The sequence below is a fragment of the Scyliorhinus torazame genome, chromosome 11 (assembly GCF_047496885.1).
Source record: "Scyliorhinus torazame isolate Kashiwa2021f chromosome 11, sScyTor2.1, whole genome shotgun sequence".
In the NCBI taxonomy this organism is placed as follows: Eukaryota; Metazoa; Chordata; class Chondrichthyes; order Carcharhiniformes; family Scyliorhinidae; genus Scyliorhinus; species Scyliorhinus torazame.
Window position 1 is genome coordinate 193,030,010 of NC_092717.1, and position 17,034 is coordinate 193,047,043.

General features: G+C 49.5%; 1 protein-coding gene across 3 annotated transcripts in view; it reads right to left on the reverse strand.

Moving 5' to 3' along the window:
- The window catches only part of LOC140385748 (corticotropin-releasing factor receptor 2), a 391,042-nt gene that overhangs the window by 19,362 nt on the left and 354,646 nt on the right, over positions 1-17,034 (reverse strand). For all 3 annotated transcript variants that reach the window (XM_072468214.1, XM_072468215.1, XM_072468216.1), the window contains 3 exons: positions 14,556-14,641; positions 1,272-1,407; positions 1,052-1,093 (listed from right to left, as the gene is read on the reverse strand). In XM_072468214.1, coding sequence (XP_072324315.1) covers positions 1,052-1,093; positions 1,272-1,407; positions 14,556-14,641 — 264 coding nt within the window. The remainder of the gene's footprint in view (positions 1-1,051; positions 1,094-1,271; positions 1,408-14,555; positions 14,642-17,034) is intronic.

Sequence of the window (17,034 nt, forward strand, 5' to 3'; positions counted from 1 at the left end):
TCTATATAATTACAGCAAGACATCTTTATTCCTGTAATCAAATCCCTGTGCGTTGTATCCAAGAACCATAACATTGCCCTCAATCACACTTTAATTAGCATCTTCACACTGTGGTACTCCTGCCCTCCCTCAATTTTTTTCTTTCCCTCCAGATTTTTAAACATAAATTTAATGGTAACTACCTACAATCTGACATTTTAAAATCTCATCTTTTTAAAAAATTCTTTCACAGATAGTCTAACATTTGTTGTCCATTTGTAATTGTCCTTGAGAAGACGGTGGTGAGCTGCCTTATTGAACTGCTGCAATCCACGAGGTGTAGGTACACTCACAGTGCTGTTTAGAGAGGGAGTTCCAGGCATTTGATTCAGTAACTGGACTAATGGCAGAATAGTTCCAAGTCGGGATGGTGTATGGCTTGGAGGGGAACTTGCAGGTGGTGGTGTTTCTATGCATCTGCTACCCTTATCCATATTGGTGCGAGATTTGAAGGTGCTGTCGAAGGGGCCTTGGTGAGTTGCTGCAGTGCATCTTGTAATTTTTGCCACTGTGCATGTTAGTACAGGGATTGAATTTGTAAGTTGGTGGATGGACTATAAATCAAGCAGGTTGTTTTGCCCTGGATGGTGTCGAGCCTCATGAGTGTTGGAGCTGCACTCATCCAGCCAAGTTGAGAGTATCTCATCATATTCCTGACTTGTGCCTTGTAGATGGTGGCAGGCCCCTAAGAATATAACCTATTCTTTTCAACCTTACACAATGACCACTGGCTTTCACCTATGTTTTACTATGATTTTTAAAAACTGAATCACTTTTGAGCCCAGATATTACTTTGGGCGATTCTCGTGAGTGAACAAATGTGAAATGTGCTGGTATGACATTCCTTCATCCTCCGCTTTGTTGTAAGCATTAATTCATTTGTTGTGAATGTATTAACCTCTTTGTTTGGTTTAATCAATGAATTAAAAGATTAAAAAGAGATGCTGCTTTAAAAGTATTAATACCCGTCACTACTGTCAAATTATTTCAAAAGAGATTAAGTCCAGCTTACCTCACTGTTCAGAAAGCAGTAAAATACAGACACAAAGAAACCCTGTAAAAACAAAGAGTCTTTATGAGTCTTACAGAAAATGTTGACAGTAATTCTTTATAAAACATTTAAATTACATAATGCTTCAGGAAAAGATCAAATTTGCATCGCAAATTAAGCTGTCATATTGCGTTAGGCCCACGGTTAATAAACGATCAGTTCATCTAGCCAGATTACTCACCTGAAAGGCCTGCAGAAATGAATTAAAGTAGATGAAAACGATTTGTGAGATGTCATCTTCGCCTGGATTGACGAAGAACAGCATGTAAGTGATGCCAAGAAGGGGTAGCAGAACTAAGGTTGCCTTCACTGCCTTCCTGTCGGACAGATGGTGATATAGGGCAGAGGTTATACTCTTTATAAAAAATCAAGTTAAAGCTCATTGTCACAATAATTAAGTGTATTTCTTGGCACACGTCACCTTGAGCTAGTTGAGGTTCTGTTAAGCTCGTTTAGTTACAGTCCAGAACAATTTGCATTGGAGCTGCACTTACAGTGTAAATGCCATGTGAATCATATTCTATGGTCATGGCCTGACAACAGAACAAAACTGAGTGAGACTCCCTGGAGAAGACAATTTCACCGAGCTTCACTAAAGAAATCAAATTATACAGTCATTATTACATTGCTGTTTGTGGGAGTTTGCTACGTCCTGTTTCTTACATTACAACAATAGCTACACTACAGCAATATTTCCTTGGTTTGAAGCACTTTGAGATTTTCAGTTGTCTTGAGAGGGATTACAGCATACAAAGGCAAGTATTTCTTTCTTTTCACTTCAGAGCCAGTTCGGAACTTGGTAGCTGAGTTCAGTGCTTCCCCTGCCAGCCAACCATATTGAGGACTAACATGCAATGGAAGGGAGGATGGGGAATGGAGGCTATTGCTGGTTAGTGGCAGAAGGCAGGAGGTCCATCGACTTCAGCGCCATCATTGGATTTCCCCAGGTTCAAGGTATCATCAATTGTACAAATGTGGCCCTCAAGTCTCTAATGCACAAGCCAGTTGTCATAATATACATCAGCACATTATGGTGCAATCACATACACACACTGATGGACATGTAATAGGACCAACCAGCATACATAACACCGCAGCCAATCACCAGTGAGAGCACAAGCACTATAAAGACAGGGGACAGGAGCGTTCCTGCTCATTCGAGCAGCAGCCAGTTCAGAGCACAGAGCTCACAGCCTGCATCACAGACATTCACCATGTGCTGAGTGCCTCACCATAGCTAGTGATAGGAAAGGGTCCACAGTTAAGCTGGTATTGCTTATACCCACGTTTACAGTATGTTAGCATAGTTGAACAGTTAATAAAATAGCGTTACACCACTTCCAGCATTGTTGGCTTGTTTGTAAACCAGAACATCCAACACGACATGGTACAAGGAGTGGCCGCAATCTAGCACTTGTGAGACCTACCTGCAACTTCTCAGCATTCCGGCATCCTACAGCATGGAGAACATCAACCCGCCGCAGCCGCTCCGCATCGCTGGCATTCTCGGGGTAAATTGGAAGATATTCAAACAGCACTTCCAGCTCTTTCTCAAGGCCACGGACAGGGAGAATGCATTGGACACCAGGAAGATAGCTCTTCTTCTCTCCACGGCTGGGCAACATGCCAGCCACATCTTTAAGGGCAGCACGGTAGCATTGCGGATAGCACAATTGCTTCGCAGCTCCAGGGTCCCAGGTTCGATTCCGGCGTGGGTCATTGTCTGTGCGGAGTCTGCACATCCTCCCCGTGTGTGCGTGGGTTTCCTCCGGGTGCTCCGGTTTCCTCCCATAGCCAAAGATGTGCAGGTTAGGTGGATTGGCCATGATGAATTGCCCTTAGTGTCCAAAATTGCCCTTAGTGTTGGGTGGGGTTACTGGGTTATAGGGATAGGGTGGAGGTATTAACATTGAGTAGGGTGCTCTTTCCAAGAGCCGGTGCAGACTCGATGGGCCGAATGCCCTCCTTCTGCACTGTAAATTCTATGATTAACTCCCTGACATTCGCAGACGATGAGGACACGACCAAGTACAAGATGGTGCTCCTCAAATTCAACACACACTTCAGTGTTGAAGTCAACGATAGCTTCGAAAGGTACCTGTTCCAGCAGCGCCTGCAGGGTAAGGACGAGCCTTTCCAATCCTTTTTAACACATCTCTGTATCCTCGCGCAATCCTGCAGCTACGGGCCCACCTCCGACTCCATGATACGCGACCAGATTGTTTTTGGGGTCATGTCGGACACCCTGCGTCAGCAGCTCCTTTAAGTTAAGCAACTAACCCTAGCGACTGCCATCGAAACCTGTGTTATGCATGAGAATGCCACCAGCCGGTACTCCTACATACAGGCAGCTGAAACGGTGCGGCAAGGGCTCCATGAGGCGGAATGGGTCCAAACGATCGAACACGTACCGAGCCGCAGTCTGGAGGAGGGCGGCCATTTTGCGCGCTTTCCGTGGCCTCCCGCGCTTGTACGCGCCAAACGAGGGGACGGTGACGTGGAGGAACGCGATGCGCAGGCCCACACCACGCAAGACCGTACCGCGCATGCGCAGTGGCACAACAAACGCACTGACGTCACGACGTGCGGCAACTGTGGCTCCGCCCACTTAAAGCGGCAATGCCCTTCAAAATCGTGACAGTGCCTACGCTGTGGCAGGCTTGGCCACTATGCTGCCTGCTGTCGAGCAGCCCAGCCTGCCAACTCGCAACGATTTAACCAGCCTCGCAGGAATGTTCGGGCAATCCAACGCACCTTCTCCGAGTCCGGTCCTGACTTCATGCAGACCAGTGACACCAAGGACAGGGAGCCTTTTCGAGTCGCTGTCATAACCAAGAACAGGCTGTCCCCGAATCGAAAGCACCAGCCGCTGTTGGTACACAGCATTGATCTGGACGACGAGTGATGTGCCACCCTGACGGTCAACCGATCCCAGATCAGATTCCGTCTGGACACTGGTGCTTCCGCCAATCTCCTCGCATGGTCAGCATTTCAAACCCTGGGGGTCAAACCAACAATTCTTCCATCCAATTGCCAACTGGTCGACTATAATGGTAACTCCATCCCCGCCACCGGGTCATGCCAACTCGAGGTGACGCACAACTCGCGAAAAGTCACCCTACCCTTCGAGATCGTGGGCACCTCAAAGGACTCCATGCTAGGCGCACAAGCGTGCAAGCTCCTCAACCTCGTGCAGCGCGTACATTCCCTCTGTCCAGAGGACACGTCTGACTTCCAAGATGCGGACTTCAGGGCGCAACTAAGTGCCATCATCACTCAAAAGAGATGTCTTCGAAGGCATGGGCACACTTCCCTACACATACAAAATCCTGCTCAAACAGAACGCCACGCCTGTGGTTCATGCACCTCGCAGAGTCCCAGCACCCCTCAAGGACTGCCTCAAGCAGCAACTGCAGGACCTCCAGGACCAAGGAGTGCATTCCAGAGTGACGGAACCAACCGACTGGGTCAGTTCCATGGTGTGCGTCATGAAGCCTTCCGGCGAGCTCCGGATCTGTATCGACCCGAAGGATTTAAATCGTAACATCATGCGGGAGCATTACCCTATCCCCAAGCGTGAGGAGATCACGTGCGAGATGGCTCGAGCCAACATATTCACCAAGCTGGATGCATCAAAGGGCTTCTGGCAGATTCAATTGGACAAGTCCAGCAGAAAGATGTGTACTTTCAACACCCCATTTGGCAGGTACTGCTACAATAGAATGCCATTTGGAATCATACCAGCATCTGAAGTGTTCCACCCCATCATGGAGCAGATGATGGAGGGCATCGAGGGTGTGCGCATCTATGTGGACGACATCATCATCTGGTCCACCACCCCGCAGGAGCATATCAGTCGCCTCCAACGCATTTTTAAGCGAATATGGGACCAAGGCCTGCGCCTCAACAGAGCCAAATGTTCTTTCGGCCAGACCAAACTCAAGTTTTTAGGAGACCACATCTCCCGGTTGGGTGTGCGGCCGGATGCGGACAAGGTGGCAGCCATCACGGCCATGCAGAAGCCGGCGGATAAGAAGGCGGTGCTCCGGTTCTTAGGAATTGTCAACTTCCTAGGAAAGTTCATCCCTAACCTCGCTTCCCACACCACGGCTCTCCGCAACCTTGTTTGGAAGACAATGGACTTCCAGTGGCTTCCCGCCCACCAGCGTGAATGGGAGGAGCTCAAGGTCAAGCTGACCACTACCCCGGTATTGGCGTTTTTCGATCCTGTAAGGGAGACAAAAATATCAACGGATGCTAGCCAATTTGGCATAGGGGCGGTTGCCTATGCATCATGGGTCATGACCCCCACAGAGCAGCGCTATGCGTAAATCGAGAAGGAGTGCCTAGGCCTGTTGACCGGTGTCAACAAGTTCCAGGACTACGTGTATGGCCTTCCCCAGTTCACCGTGGAGACTGACCATCGCCAGCTGGTCGGCATCATCCAAAAAGACCTCAATGACATGACCCCTTGCCTACAACGCATTCTGCTCAAGCTCCGGAGGTACGATTTCCAGCTTGTGTACACACCGGATAAGGACCTGATCATAACCGATGCTCTGTCCAGGGCAGTCACCACTCCGTCGGACCCAGAGGGCTTCATTTGCCAAGTCGGCGCCCATGTGGCCTTCACGGCCGCCAATCTGCCGGCCACGGATGAACACCTAACCCACATTCGCCGTGAGACTGCGGCTGACCCCCTGCTACATGCAGCCACATGACTGATGGATGGCTCAAGGGACAATGCCCATAGTTCTATAATATTCGAGATGATCTGGCAGTCGTTGATGGTGTCGTCCTGAAGCTGGACCGCATCGTGATCCCACACAGCATGCATCACCTGGTTTTGGAGCAGCTGCACGAGGGCCATCTCGGCATAGGGAAGTGCTGACGGAGGGCCCGAGAGGCTGTCTACTGGCCTGGCATAAATGAGGACATTGCCAACACTGTGCTCAATTGCCCCACCTGTCAGCAGTTCCAGCCGGCCCAACCACGGGAGACCCTTCAGCCCCATGAGTTGGTCACGTCCCCTTGGTCTAAGGTAGGCGTGGATCTGTTCCATGCGCTCGGCAGGGACTGTGTTCTCATAGTTGATTATTTTTCCAGCTATCCCGAGGTTGTACGCCTGCACGACATCACGTCATCGGCTGTTATCCGTGCCTGCAAAGAGACCTTTGCTCGTCACGGCATCCCACTCACGGTGATGTCGGACAATGGCCGCTGCTTCGCGAGCCAGGAATGGTCTAACTTCGCCAGCATGTACAACTTTGTACACGTGACGTCCAGTCCCCTGCATCATCAGTCAAATGGCAAAGCAGAAAAGGGCATCCACGTCGTAAAGAGGCTCCTCTGCAAGGCTGCTGATGCAGGATCCGACTTCTGCCTTGCCTTGCTGGCCTATCCCTTGGCTCCACTGTCCACGGGCCTGTCACCAGCCCAGCTGCTGATGGGTCGCACCCTCAGGACCACTGTACCGTCCATTCACGTCCCAGACCTCGACCATGCTCCGGTCCTTCAGCGGATGCAACAGTCTCGCGCGCAGCACAAGGCAGCGCATGACGCTCGAGCGACTGATCTTCCTACTCTGGCGCCAGGTGACAACGTCCAAATCCATCTTCCGGAGGGTGGCTGGTCTGCGACTGCTGTCGTTCTTCGGCTGGTGGCTCCACGCTCATTCCTGGTTCGTCTGCCCGATGGCTCCATTCGCCACACCAAATGGCGTGCCCTTCGTCTGGTTCCACACTCGCTACGCGATCCTCCACCGGTGTCATGCCCTCCTTTGTCCCCGACCTGGACTTTGTAGAGCTTCCGGATACTCTGCATCCTCCTCACTTGGCCGTGGCCCGGTCCGATCCTCAGCCGGTGGCTCCTGACCCACCCTTGAGGCGGTCAACCCGAATTCGTCGCCCGCCTCAGAGACTTGATTTATGAGCCTTACAATGTTGGACTCAATGCTTTGTTCTTTCATCCTGTTTCAGCATTTCACTAGTTTGCTAATAGCATTCGTTATTAGTTTTGTTGATGGTGTGACACCTTGTTTTTCTTTTCTCTGCACCACGCACCTTCCCGTGTATATAGACTAGCCTCATGTACACAGTTGTGTAAATACTGCACGCACATGGTCAGATACACTCATTACACGTTATTTATTCTCACATAGGCACATGTTCTTTGTAAAAAAGGGGGATGTCATAATATACATCAGTACATTATGGTGCAATCACATACACACACTGATGGACATGTAATAGGACCAACCAGCATACATAACACCGCAGCCAATCACCAGTGAGAGCACAAGCACTATAAAGACAGGGGACAGGAGCGTTCCTGCTCATTCTAGCAGCAGCCAGTTCAGAGCACAGAGCTCACAGCCTGCATCACAGACATTCACCATGTGCTGAGTGCCTCACCATAACTAGTGATAGGAAAGGGTCCACAGTTAAGCTGGTATTGCTTATACCCACGTTTACAGTATGTTAGCATAGTTGAACAGTTAATAAAATAGCGTTACACCACTTCCAGCATTGTTGGCTTGTTTGTAAACCAGAACACCCAACACGACACAAGTGACCTTCATGAACAGGAAGAGCTTCCATTCTATTAATCTGCAGGTTTCGTATGACCCCGCTGCACTTTCAGTTTATAAAACCTCACCTAATGCAGACCTGCTGTCACCTCCTTCATCTCACACTCCATCGCCTAGCACTCAGCTTTATAACATGCACTGACACAACTGAGGAGCTGACCAGATGCAGCCTACTCCATTAGTGACAGCCCACTGAAGGAGCAAGGCTGCAGATGCCATCTAACATAGCAGCAAGAATTAAAAGGATGACCAACAGGAGCGTGTTTAACATTTATTGAGTGACACAACATGCCTTAACATGTACAGAGTCTAAACGCCTGTGAACACCAACTGCATCCAGGTGCTCTTCTTAACCCATTTATGACTACTCCTACCAGCTGCAACCCTTGCACTTGCAGCTAGTGTGTCTCATGATGAGGGCCCTCAAATGGCTCCTCCACACACCTGCTCTCAATACACCTTGTGAGGGGTCAGCAAAGGTAGATGGGTGCCTCTCCCAGGGATGCAGCCATGCCTTTAATAGGAGATACTGCTGTCTCACCCCCTTGCTACTAATTGGGTGGTCACTCCCTCCCCAACCAGTATACCATCTCGTGTTGCCACAGGCGAGCCCCAAAGAGGAGGCTGTATGAAGAACTCATCTTGGTGGAGCGAAGGAGGCCATTGACCCATTTGTGGCACTGCATCCATGTTCAGGGATGTGGCGGGGGAGTGGGGAGTGGTCACTTCACATTTACTAACTTCCTCGTGTGCAGACAGGCCTATCTCTTCTTCCCACCCCTGGAGAAGAGGACCTCCTGCCTTGTCCTTGTGGCCTAGAGAAGAATCTGCAGGGACACATCGTTAAATGTGATCTTCCCTCCAGCATGTTATAAAAATTAGGAGAAGGAGTAGGCCACGAGGCCTCTCGAGCCTGTTCCGCCATTCAATAAGATCATGGCTGTTCGGATTGCAAACTCAACTCAAAATTGCCACCTACCCCCAATAATCTTTCATCCTATTGCTCATCCAGAACGTTGACTGCATCCGCTTGCTCTACCTCTTGGGTCTTCTGTACTGGTGGACAGGTACAGGGGCCTCCTGTCAAGTGATGGGGTCTGTTACTTCGGCAAATGGTCTTTAAAAACTGAACCGGCCTTTGCACAGCATGGTCTCTGTTGCTGCCGCCGAGACCCAGAGCCTTGAAACAAAATTCAGCCCAGGATATTCCGTCTGCAGTGTTGTGTTTCCTCACACGATCGAATCTCACTCTTCCTCATTTTCTGCATGAACTGCCACTGGTAAGCATTCCGCTGCTATTTGGGGAATTTCTCCAGAATGCCATGCCAAATTGGTAGTTCAACAAGGGCAAGGGAAGAAGATATTTTCTGTCCAATATAAATATGATAAGCGTACAACTGAATTCTACCCGCACATGGCAGAAATGTGCTCCTCTGCACCGGGAATCACAGCGGCACTGTCTGAGCATGGTGCCAATGGAGTTCAAACATACTCTGCCAATGTACCATGTCGCTCAGTTTATTTGGAAGAGAAATGTTCAGAAATTAACAGGAAAAATCCTGAGTCACTTCCACTAAACTGAGACTCCATACATAATGGACAAGCATTAAATATAGCCTGCTGCTTGGTTGAAATGAAATGTGTGTTACTTTGATGTTAAATGGATTGGCAGCAGTGACAGAGTTCATTGGTAGGCAGATCATCCTTTAAAGTTCACATCACTTCCTCAAAATGTCTCACGTCTTTGAACAGTTGATACTTTTAATATTCTGCTGAGATCAGCTTCTTTGGATCTTAAGTGATTTACGCCGTGCCGTCAAATTTGCAGAGTGGCATGAAAATTGGAGAGATCATTCAGCATGATGACATGTTCAAGATGAATCTCACTCAACCTATGACTTTGCTCTTCTGGCTGTCGACCATTATGTGTTAAATCTGGTTCCATTAACCTCATGAATATTTTTCATTAGATTTAATCTGCTGAGTACCATGTATGTATTGCAGTTCTGGCGTGGTGGGCATTTTTCCATAAAGTGGAGTTCTGAATCACTGATATCCATCACAACTAAAGGAAGGAGGTCAAAGTCAGGCCAATGAATGCACATTGTTTTTCAAAGTAAGTGATGAGCTTCAGCCATGACTGGGATGTCCAGCTGGCACATTTTAAAGAGAAAGGGGGCGCGATTCTCCAAAATGGAGACAAAGTCCCGACGCAGGAGTGAAAACCGGAGTGTTTCACTCCGGTGTCGGAGCCCACTCCCAACCCCCTATTCTCCCACCCCCCGGGGGGTTAGAAGCGGCGTTGCATATTTTACGCGCGTTGTGCCTTGGCGCTGTGTCAATGATGCAGCCAGCGTCGCGTAAATGACGTCACCCGCGCATGCGCGGTTGCCATCCTCCCCGAGGCCACCCCGCAAGAAGATGGAGGATGGATCTTGCGGGGCAGCGGAGGAAAGGAGGTCCTCCTTTAGAGAGGCCGGCCCGCCGATCGGTGGGACCGATCGCGGGCCAGACCCCATCGGAGGCCCCCCTGGTGCAGGAACCCCCCTCCCCCCACCACGGGCCGCCCCCCCCCCCCAGCATTCCCGCGCAGTTGCCGCCGGCAGCGACCAGGTGTGGACGGCGCCGGTGGTAACCTGTCGTGTTGGGGCGGCCACTCGGCCCATCCGGGCCGGAGAATCGCCGCTCGCCTTTTGCAAACGGCGAGCGGCGATTCTCCGAGCAGCCAGGCGCGATTCTCGCGGCGCTGGTTTGTGGGGGGGCGGGAGAATCGCGTGCTGGTGCCGGGGCGGCGTGGCGAGACTCACGCGGCGCCCCGGCGATTCTCCCACCCAGCGTGGGGGGGGGGGGAGAATTCCACCCGGGGTCTCCCAATTTAGATGGAGATGAGGAGGAATTTCTTCTCTCAGGAGGTTGTTAATCTTTGCAAATTCTCTACCCCAGAGAGTAGTGGTGACTGAATCACTTAATACATTCAAGGCTACGTTGGATAATTTTTTGATGGGGTTAAGGGTTACAGAGGGGAAAGTGGAGGTCAGAAAGGCCACATCAGATCAGCCACGATCTTATAAACTGGCGGAGCAGACCCAAAAGGCTGAAAGGCTGTTTTAAAAAAAAATAATTCCTGGGATGTAAGCTTCACCAGCATTCATTGCCCATCCCTCATTGCTCTTGAACTGAGTGGCCATTTCAGAGGGTATTTTTTTTTTTTAAAGAGTCAATCACATTGCTGTGGATCTGGAGTCATGTTGGCCAGACTGATTTTGATTTGATTTATTGTCACATGTACCAAAATACAGTGAAAAGTATATTTCTGCAGCCTAGGGAATGTACACAGAACGTACATAGTAGACAAAGAGAATAATCAACAGAGAACATTGACAAATTGTACATCGACAAACAGTGATTGGTTACAGTGCGGAACAAGGGGCCAAACAAAGCCTCAAATCTGTAAGAAAACATAGAAGAACATTGTTAGTAATTATATAAGAGGAAAATAGTTTTAGTCGGTCAGAATGCTGATAGGAGATAGAAGAAAAGGAACAGGGGGAGAGAGCTCGCAGAGAGTCACCATGCCCCGGCGCCATCTGGTAAGGATGGCAGATTTCCTTCCCGAAAGGACATGAGTGAACCAGATGGGTTTTAACAACAATCGCCAATGGTTTTGTCCAGATTTTTCATTGATTTCAAAGTTCACCATTGGCCGTGGTGGGATTCAAACCTGGATCCCCAGAGCTTTACTAGTCCAGTGAAAGTACCACTGCACCACTGCCGCCACCTACTCTTATTTATTATGTTCTTGTGTTCTTATTATTAGCAAAGCCGGCACTTCTAATCTATTCTCTAGCTTGCTCGGAATTTCAAGGGCAGCCATGACTCAACCACGTTGATGTGTGTAAATGGACCCATCATAGAGGCCAACCCAGGTAAAGACAGAAATAAAAGCACAAAGTGCTGGAAATACTCAGCAGGTCTGACAGCATCTGTGAAGACAGAAGGAGAGTTATCTAGCTTTGAGTCAAATATGACTCTTCTCTGAAAGACATTGTTGAACCAATTAGACAAGCTTTGTGGAAATATGTTGCTGACTCCCATGTTTATTCCCAGATATCTTAAACTGAATTTGCATTTTCAAATTGCCAGAATGTGGTTTGAATTCACTTTCCCAATAGCATAGGGAATAATTTTAATTTGCATGGGTGTAGGGGTGAGGCGGACGTTGATGCATGTGGAGGTGGTGGGAAGGGTTTGTAGATGGAACAGATGTCAGCACGTTGAAAATCCAACCCAACGCAACTGACTTTCTGATTTAAGCAGGGGTGTGTTTCGAGGCAGATGGGAAACGGCCACGAGACAGGCAGATTAGCATTATCATCATTATTATTTGCAAAGTGACAACTGATTTAGATTTAACCCTGCATTCTGGGTTGCCTGACTTGTCTGAAATTCACCCTGGTCAACAAAGTGAGAGCACAACTAAGATTGAAGGGGCGGAAAAAAGGTGATAGGTGGGAGATTCTTTAATGTGAAATGTGACAACAGCTCCCTTCCCTAGAGGAGCAAGTCACAGGACTTATTCTGAAAATGTGCTTTCATTATTTTCAAGGCGATTTTCAAATCTTTAGTGGACATTTCTATTACCTTCAACTCCGTTGACTTTGTTCTGCATTTCTTAGCTGTCAGCCTTTTTAGCTGCTTGGCAGCATCTCATGCAGATCTGCCTCAGAGCTCTGAGGTGGAACAGGAGGAGGAGTAGCTGCAATATGAGCAAGGAGGGCAGGGATAGTGAGGTAACTCCAGGTAGAGGGAGACAATGGGCGGGATTCTTCGGCCGCATCTGCCCGGCGACTGGAAATTCCTGCCCAAGGTCAACGGACCTTTACATGGTCCGTGTCCCGTCCATGGCGATCTTGCAGCGGGTGCAGCCGAAGAATCCAGTCCAATACCTTTAAAAGGCAGAAGAACAGCATTTGAGCATGAATAAGTAACAGTGCCTCAGGAAATTCAGGCTTTCGCAGCTAATCTGTGCTGACTGCTGCAGACGTCCGGGACACGATCTCCTTCCAAGTGGACAGTTGGGGTATGAATTGCCAATAGCTGTCTAGGTGACCACTGACCTGTGGTTCCTCACCTCCCAACCCCTTCCAAGGATCTGCTCATGACATCTGAAGGATTTCACAAGAGGCTGCATCTCTCGAATGACCAAAGCTTTGTTTGTCATGCCAACAATTACATTCACTTTGGTACTGATCAGCCCAGTCAGAATGTGAGGGGCCTCAGATTTGCTGCAGTAGCGGATTCCCACAAAGGCCAGGGAGTTACAGACTGCACCTATGTGGCAGTCACGTCAGTGTCCAGATCAACCAGCAGTATCTGTCAATCAAAAGGGATTCCACTCCATCAATGTTGAATGATCACAGCAAGGTTTTCACTGCAGGCTTGCAACATATCCTGGAAGCCATGATGCGCGCGATCTAACCGAATTGCAACAGAGTCCCGCGCCGAGCGTGTTTAGCCGGGTGTTTACCGGCGCTCGCAGCGCAGAGAAAGTCCACACTATCGAATGGGAATCTGTTGAAATCCGGGGCCTCAGCAGGGAAGGTGCCGCCGAGGCCGTACTTAGTCCTATTTCCTGCACTGAGGAACTCCGCTCGCCAGAACTCCTCAGTGCAGGAGGAGATCGGGACGCCATTTTCAAATGGTGCCATGATCTCTTGGCCCCCCGACCAGACCCTCAAAAGCCCCAACTCACCTATAAGGGGGTCCTCGGAGTTCTCCCTACACCCCACCTCCTCTTAGTGTCCAAAAGGTTAGGTGGGGTTACGGGGATAGGGCAGGTGCGTGGTGTGGGCATGGTGCTCCTTCGCTCCTGGTCGGTTCAGACTCAATGGGCCAAGAGGCCTCCTTCTATACTGTAGGGGTTCTATGAAAGCAGAGAGCTTTGAATATCAGAAGAGGATTATATGAGGTGAATGGACCAACGACATTTCTGGAGGGGAGGGATGTGAGGGACGGGTGACGGGTGTGAGGTGTCAGTAAAATGTGGATGACTGTCAGTTTTGGTTGTTTAGATGGGGAAATCAGTGGAGGTATTTTGCACCTTTCCTGCCCTCATGAGATCACTATACCTTTTGCAGCACTGTATCCAGAGTCGAGGGAGCACACAGCTACTGCTTACTGCTTCCACTGTGTCCAGTCATGCATGCGTGGTCTGAGAAGTTGGACTCTGTCTGCTGTCTATGCAAAACAATATTTTCTGTGGGCCCTCACGGTTCACAGCAGAACTTCTAGGAGGGCAACCTTTCTACACTAGACCACCAACATTGTAATGCTGAAGCCTTAAGAACAAATCTGGAAAATAACCATTCAGACCCCTGCTGGGGTTCTTCTAACTGGGTAGCTTTCCATTGACAGGAGCAGGTCATCATCACACCAGCACTATAATTGATCGGGTAACCCAGAGGCTGCGGAAAGTCACTGTGCCGGAGTCAAACAACGATGGCAAAACTCACTCCCAAAATATTGGGTTCTCAACCTGCTGCTGCCCACCACACCCAACGCCTCACCCCAGCTGCGAGCAAGTCAGTTTGGTACAAATTCTGCTCTTTTATTGGGATATCCATTCATAACCCATATTGCAATGAGGAGCTCTTGCCACATCTATTAAATATTAATGATCCAAGGGAGGAAGTAACAAGAATCAAGAGGGAGAGCTAGAAATAAAAGGTGTGTAAATTCAGTATCACTACTGTTCACCTTGATCAGCACAAAAATATACTGTCCGGACAAAAAGGTGGCAACTGTACCTAAAAGTGGTTGCAACTCAAAGAGAAATGGGCTTAACAATTGCTTAATAGCTGCCTTGGCTTTATTTACCTGTACTGCATTGTCTCGGATGTGGTTGATGCCCTCAGCTTAGTCATCAGGATCCTCACAATGTTGAAGAGAAAGACAAAATTAACCTGTTAAGAAAAACAGAATGCCGTCAGTGCACCTTATAACAAAAATGATTGTGTCCTAGAAATTACGCAGTGACTATTAGCATATGAATTTGCCTTTCTATAAATAGCTTTGAATTTGTATTTCGAATGCACCTTATCCTTTTCTCAGGGTATTCATTTTACATTTCAATTTACACGGAGGAAAGTCCTGTAAAGAATGAGGAAATTATGTTGCCTGATGCCTCATCAAAATAAGCTGACTGGAGTGCCTACATCGGGGGACATGTAGATCTGGTCACATGCAGCATTGAACCTTGGGTTGCCTACCTCAGATGCACGGTCCCCCGGCAAATACCAGCATGATGAGGTCAGTGAGGAAGGGCAGATCATGACTGTGAAGGGCTGTGGAACTGGGAGGAACATTTCTGTATGCACATTAAAACATAGAATCCTGACAGTGTATTTTGCTTTAATCTTTGATGGCTGTCATTTGTTAGGCCACATTCATTCAGAGATAGAGAAAATTCCCACAGGGGTCCTAAAAAAATAAAGTTCTTCATTAGCATATGTAAAAGTCCTGATGCCTAAGGTGGCCACCTTGAACGCCTGAAAAAAGGGCCAAACCAAACATTGGGGGCGGGATTCTCCGCTCCCGGGACTAAGTGCCCGCGCCATCGCGTTTCACGACGGCGTGAACAGGGCCCGGGCATGACCTATTCTGGCCCCCACAGGTGCTTTCTGGGGCCGGCCACGGAAGGAGATAGGCCGGGGGGTGGGGGGGGGGGGGAGGCCGGCCTGCCGATCGGTGGGCCCCGATTGCAGGCCAGACCCCATCGGAGCCCCCCCCCCCGGTGAAGGAGCCCCCCTTTCCCCCCCACAGGTCGCCCCCCCAACGTTCCCGCACAGTTCCCGCCGGCAGCGACCAGGGGTGAACGGCACCGGCGGGACTGTCATTTTCTTCGCCGGCCGCTCGGCCTATCTGGGCCGGAGAATCGCCGCTCACCGTTTGCGCAATTCTCCGAGCGGCCTGGCGCGATTCTCGCGGTGCTGGTTTTGTGGGGGGAGGGGGGGGGAGAATCGCATGTGGGTGTCCGGGCGGCGTGGCGCGATTCTCGCGGCGCTGGTTTTGTGAGGGGGGGGGGGGGGAGAATCGCGTGTGGGTGTCCGGGCGGCGTGGCGCGACTCGCACGGCGCCCCGGCGATTCTCCCACCTGCCGTTGGGGGGGGGGGGGGGGGGGGGAGAATACCGCCCTGGGTGTCTTGGAGTTGAACTTGGAGTACAGGGTGTGTCTCCTAAAGCTGGTTCTTACTGCTCATGTTGCATAAGGTCAGAATTATGGGTATGAATGTTAAGTTAATTGGGTCTTTAAGGGCACAGAGCAAGAAACTTTAAATGGAAGCGACTTCTGTTTATCTGGTGAGGATACATCGCGATTAGAAGGTGTTTTTAAATTCCAGGCTCCACACCAGTAGAAACAGCATAAAAATTTGATGTGTTTTCAAACAAAAAATCCTGTTGACGTAATTTCTCTGGCATCTCAATTGTGAAAGACACCTGCTAGATAAGCAGGCTAACCTGTCCAACAAGACAGTAATTATTCGCATAAGGAAATTAAGTATTTATAAGTTAATATTGTTGAACATGACTTCCAGTCAGGTTCATGGGCGGCACGGTAGCACAAGTGGTTAGCACGATTGCTTCACAGCGCCAAGGTCCCAGGTTCAATTCCTGCTTGGGTCACTGTGCAGAGTTTGCTGTTCTCCCAGTGTCAGCGTGGGTTTCCTCCGATTGCTCCGGTTTCCTCGCACCAGGTGGCCAGGGGGTGGGCTGTAGGGTCGGGGTGGATGGGCACGGAACGCCATTGCTGCAGCCGGAAAGACAAGTCATGCAGCTGCGTCGTCGCTGACTGCCCACTGTGAACTTAGGGCACAGGTCATATGGGTGTCCCCACAGGGCACCCCATACCCTCTGGCCCCAGCCGACCAATCAGTTGTATGGGCTTGCTCCTTCACAAACAGTGCCATCTTGTTGGCTGGAATAAGTGTGTGTGTGGGGATGTGTATATAACATAAGAACATAAGAATTAGGAGCAGGAGTAGGCCATCTGGCCCCTCGAGCCTGCTCCGCCATTTAATGAGATCATGGCTGATCTTTTGTGGACTCAGCTCCACTTTCCGGCCCGAACACCATAACCCTTAATCCCTTTATTCTTCAAAAAACTATCTCTCTTTATCTTAAAAACATTTAATGAAGGAGCCTCTACTGCTTCACTGGGCAAGGAATTCCATAGATTCACAACCCTTTGGGTGAAGAAGTTCCTCCTAAACTCAGTCCTAAATCTACTTCCCCTTATTTTGACGCTATGCCCCCTAGTTCTGCTTTCACCCGCCAGTGGAAACAACCTGCCCGCATC